This window comes from Lygodium microphyllum, chromosome 13 (assembly GCF_053477565.2).
Source record: "Lygodium microphyllum isolate KBCC chromosome 13, Lygodium_microphyllum_v1.1.10, whole genome shotgun sequence".
Classification (NCBI taxonomy): Eukaryota; Viridiplantae; Streptophyta; class Polypodiopsida; order Schizaeales; family Lygodiaceae; genus Lygodium; species Lygodium microphyllum.
In genome coordinates this window covers 130,074,399-130,079,701 of record NC_141147.1, presented here as the reverse complement: position 1 = coordinate 130,079,701, position 5,303 = coordinate 130,074,399, and the positions used below count along the sequence as shown (strand labels likewise).

The following is a 5,303-nucleotide window of genomic DNA, read 5'->3' as shown; positions in this document are numbered from 1 at the left end:
TTAGGGAGCAACCAACAGTAGGTGATAGCCCCAGTATGTCTAAGGGCAATAAGCATCATGCTAAGAGGTTAAAAATTGCAAGCAACAGCCAGTGTTCTCAAGTCTTTGGGTAGCATCAATTGCTACTGTGGACAAATCTTGTCGAATAGGACCATTTCTCAACTTATCTAATATTTTTCCAACTATTCTTAAGCTTTCACAACCATTGAAGATGGATATCATAAACGTTTGTTATAAAAAATATATTGCATAACAAAAATTAGGGTTTCTCAACCATCTTGAATACTGTGCCACTGATTGAAGACTTGATAGACACAATACTAACTATGATTGAAGAAATTATAACTGATATAAAGAGTTTACTCATCCCCAATTGATTGTACACACATACAAGAGCTTGAAAACCAAATTGTATCCAACTTGTGACCTTATCAAGGGGAAAATTGATCCTCAATGCCATTGGTCATTTGTGACAACCCTTAGTATTGGAGTTTGTAGATCGATTGGCAATCTCTCTTTATTCCGCAATTTCAAACAATATGAATTAAGAAAACACCATAGAAGCAGTACTTATGGGGCCAATTAGATATCAACTATCTAAGGTTAATCAAGCGAAGTACAAAATTCAAAATTATGAATTTATTGCTTATTGTAATTGGAGTAACATCAAGTCAATTACCCCCTTGTCCAAATAGTAAGGCTGATTGCACAACCGCTTGTATCCATGGTCATGCGGGCCTTGTTCAAGGATTGTTATTACAACAAGTTCCATGTTTTCTATTCGTGTAATCCTCGCAAAGGTGGCTACTTCATGACCTTTTCTACTCCATGGATATACATCACCCACACCACCCCAATAGGGCTCCCTTCATGATTAAGGCTCCTATCCTTGCATGGATGTGTTGTTTGTAGCCTTGTGGCTGCCAATGTTGTTTTCCCTACCTTGGAGTTCGCTTCGCTGGTGGCCAAAAGGCCCTTTGTAAGTATTTCTATTTACAATTCAGATCATTCATGAAAAAACGCAATCATTCATGGAAAAACGTGCGAGAGAGAGAGAGAGAGAGAGAGAGAGAGAGAGAGAGCGCTATGGTCAGCTCAAAGGAGATGAACATCTAAGCACATAAAAATTGAAAGGAACCATTGCATAAAAACAACGAGTGTTGCACATTTGCTCTCTCAAAAGAGAAGATTATAAGCAAACGACCTTTCAAAGGATGGACAGCTGTAAAAGGTTTCACATAATATGTCATCCACTTGAGTAAAAGACAAGACTTCAATTAAGTGCAAGAGAGCAAAGTTGAAAGAGGTGCCATTAAACAAGACAAGAAACAGAAAATGTGCACTATAAATATGCACAACCCCTTCTATCACGAAAAGTATTGAACATACTGAAGAATGTTATGATTGAACTATACATGGTTCTGAACACCATCAGTGCTGATTCAATTGCTAGATATCCCAGAACCCTCTCTTTTTAAGCGTCAATATTCAATTGAAACAAGCAACAAGTATAAACGGTGCCTTCACCGCAGATACAAGGAAAGATGCCTCACGAAGTATGCCTTACTTTATTCTCAAGATTCAGACACATCTCTCTAATGACAATGTGAACAGGAATCCATGGTGCTGTTTGAGGAGCCTTCACCTGAACTGCCGTGGATTCCTTCACCGTGAGGATAATCCTCCTCTTTCCCTTTTCCTTTGCTGTCATCTTCATCATCACTGTTATCTTCATCAAATGGCTTCTCCTTGTGAAAGATGCAGCATTTTTTGGAGCTCTTCTTGTTCAGGAATTCATTGTCCACAGTGCCAGCTTGCCAGGTTACTTTCTTCTTCTTGCGTGGACCTAGCCGCACGTTGATTACCTCAATAGCAGGCGCAGGATTTGGTGCGGCCACTGCCGAAGAACTTGGTTCCTGCACAGTAATGGTGAGAGATCCTGTGCCAGGCCTTTCTGCACCTTGAGCCATGCGCTAAGCCCTGGATGGATGATCGATCTCACGGCTTTCGGCGGACTAGGGCAGGACAATCCCTTGAAAACCTTCTGGCCTGCACGTTAAGAGGACGTGGCTTTATGCAGCCTTCTATGACGATCGTGCCAAGTTTTCACTGCTGCAAAACCCTAACCTCCTACAGGTAATCTCGAACACGAGATATGAATCCCATCCGGAGGAGCTGGTTTAATGAGCAGCTTCTGCGGGCATTTTGGTTTGTTCCCTTCAAACACTGCGATAAGAAACTTGATTCGATCAAGAAAGGAGATGGAAAGCGAAGAGGAAAACGAAAGGAGAAGAAGAAGAGGAGAAGCGTCTGAAGTTGGAAGCAGTTTTCACACGACACAACGAAAGAAGAGGTTTTAGACGAATGCCCCCTATAATTCCCACACGTGAACCATAACATCGTCAGCTTCTATAAGGGAGGGCTTAGGGATGCCGGCCCTCACACCTAGCTAGATGTGCAATACCTCTATACAATGGCTCATGATGTTGAACACTTTTTAAAGAAAAACAAGGGAAAATAGCTCATTTTCTCACTTCGAAAAATGTAAAAAATATCTATGTTAGTTTAGATTTGTATCTTTACTTACTAGATATGGGATCTCTTTACACGTGCAACTTAATAATATTTCTTATTTATGCTTTTTCATGTTGTTTTACTTTTTAAATTTATCATCTTAGAAAAAAACAAAAGCTATTGTCTACAAATTTAAAAGAGATTGAAAATAACATAAACTATTGCCAATTGAAAATAACATAACCGCTTGCATTCCCTAAACAAGCTTTATGCACATTGTTGGGGATAAAGGCGCATTCGCCTAGCTGCCCATGTATTACTACACTGACAGTACCTACCACTATACATTGCAAGTGGCAGGTGCTCATCACCGTCACTTTATTCTTTATTCTTTTAGTGATAGTTTGAATAAAGGAAGGCCCGATCACACATTGTGACTGTTGGAGTTCCCATTTGGTCTCTCTCTTTTTCTTGCTCTTGCTCTCCTCCATAGCTCTTCCAAGCAAGCTTCAATCCTTCTCACCTTTCAATTGGTATCAGAGTATGGTTGCTTGAGCATTCCGACTTGGTTTGTGACTCCTTCAACTTCCTATTGATTACCTACACTCATTGGGTCTCCTTCCCAACAGCCATAACTGACTCTCTCAAGCTCCCGTCACTCCCCAGCTTCCTGAGCACCTACTTGGCCCCTTTGGGCACCCTCACGGCATTGCATCAGAAATTTTTTCTTCATTTGCTTCAAGGTTTCATTGAAGTTCACAGGTACAACAGGGTTTGCAAGAGCAGGGGTAGCCATAACTTCTACCATTGGAGCTTGTTCACACCATATCTTGCCTAAAGCCTTTGTAGGCTATCTTGGGCTTGCACTAGGCCTTCATTGGCTCATGATGGAGCCCCCTTTCACCTTGGATAGCCTTAGCACAAGTAGTAGAAGACACCAATAGCTGAGCATGATTTGCACAAGTTCCTAGTAGCCCCTGGATAGCTCATCTTCCACTTGCTAATGATCATGCTTGGATACTTGGGCATTGTGGCACTACTTGGATTGATCCTTGGCATGCTTTGAACCTTGTAGAGGCTTTGGGGCACTGATATTTAGCTCCAGTTTGATTGTATGAACAGTAGACTTGCTGTCTATGTCTGCAATTGATATTTACATCTACATTAGAGCTCTCTACATGCACTACTTTATGCCTATATGCTATGCCATTGATACATATGCTTGGTAGATGTTGTGCATATGCTTTGCCATGATTTTGGCCTAATCTTTGGCTCCAGTGGTTTGGATTTCCAAGTTACAGAGGAGATATGGACTGGGAAACCTCAGTCTTATGTACATCTACGTGTCTTTGGATGTGAGGCATTCTGCCATGTGCCCAAGGATGCGTAGTAAGCTGGATCCTAAGAGTGCCAAATGCATTTTCCTTGGCTATGGAGATGCAAACGAGATGGGTTACTGCCTTTGCGATCCGCAAGCGCAAAAAGTCATTCACAACCATGATATAGTTTTCCATGAAGGCAAGATGCATCGGCAGCCTGAGAATGTGATAGAGATATACAGGGTTATATTCCAAGAGGAGCCACGTGCTCCTGCATAGCCAATTGGTCAGCTTGTAATAGCAGTTATACATATGACCAGGGTATTGGACAGGCAATAGAGCCTATCATGAGACGCGGTCTACTAGAGATAGACGTCCACCTGATTGATTTGAGCCCTCGATGCATTATGTCTTGGTTACAAATGCAAGAGAGCCTCTCACCTATGATGAGGCTATGTGCAGGGATGACAGTCACTCCTGGGAGAGGGCTATGCAGTATGAGATGGACTCCCTGCATATGAATATGACTTAGGATTTGGTTGCATTGCCTAAAGGCAAGAAGGCTTTGTCATGCAAATGGGTGTACAAGCTAAAAAGTACCTCTGGGCATCCCAAGTCGGCTATAAGGCAAGACTTGTTGCTAAGGGTTTTAAACATGAGCATGGAGTTGACTCTGATGAAGTTTTTTCTCCTGTGGTCAAGATGACCACCCTATGCTTGGTTTTGTCCTTAGTTATGCAGCTTGACTTGGACATGTATATGGAGCAGCCTAAGGGCTTTGTAAAACCTGGCAAGGAGCACCTAGTGTGAAAGTTGAAGAAAAGTATTTATGGCTTAAAGCATGCACCTAGGGAGTGGTATCATAAATTTGATGCCTTTATGCAGTCACAAGGCTACAAAGGAGTGCTATGGATCCGTGTCTTTACACAAAGAACGCTTGTGATGGCTCATTGCTTATTTTGGTACTTTATGTGGATGATATGTTGATAGCAAGGAAAGCTCATGATGAGCTAGATGCTCTTAAATCTTAGCTAAAGAAGAGCTTTGAGATAAAGGATTTGGAACAGGCCTCTCACATTCTTGGTATGCGCAGTAAGCGCGACAGGCATCAGGGACTACTCTACCTCTCCTAGAGAGAGTACATTCATAAAGTCCTTGAGTGTTTCCTCATAGAGAACGTAAAGCCTATTGGCTGTCCATTACCTTCTTATGTGAAGGTTTCACAGGCCGATTGTCCACAGATGGATGAGCAAAGGGCCGAGATGGTCAAGATCCCTTATGTATCAGCCGTGGGCAGTTTGATGTATGCCATGATAGCCACTAGTCCAGATATTGCCTTTGCAATTGGTATTGTGACACGCTATATGGCTACACCTGGCAATAAGCATTGGGATGCAGTAAAGGGTATCATGAGATACCTGAAGGGCATAACAAATATGTGTATTTGCTATGGCAGCCATGATATAGAAG

At 42.0% G+C, this 5,303-nt stretch overlaps 1 protein-coding gene across 1 annotated transcript; it reads right to left on the bottom strand.

Moving 5' to 3' along the window:
• Positions 1–1,291: 1,291 nt before the first annotated feature.
• INH3 (inhibitor-3) lies at positions 1,292–2,358 on the bottom strand. The gene has a single exon (XM_087690595.1). It carries the CDS (start codon positions 1,968–1,970, stop codon positions 1,596–1,598), a length of 375 nt encoding a protein of 124 aa, XP_087546721.1. The 5' UTR covers positions 1,971–2,358; the 3' UTR covers positions 1,292–1,595.
• Between the last annotated feature and the right edge of the window lie 2,945 nt (positions 2,359–5,303).

Excerpts from the sequence above, each read along its gene's own strand:
- INH3 (XM_087690595.1), bottom strand. The coding sequence starts at position 1,970 with ATGGCTCAAGGTGCAGAAAGGCCTGGCACAGGATCTCTCACCATTACT.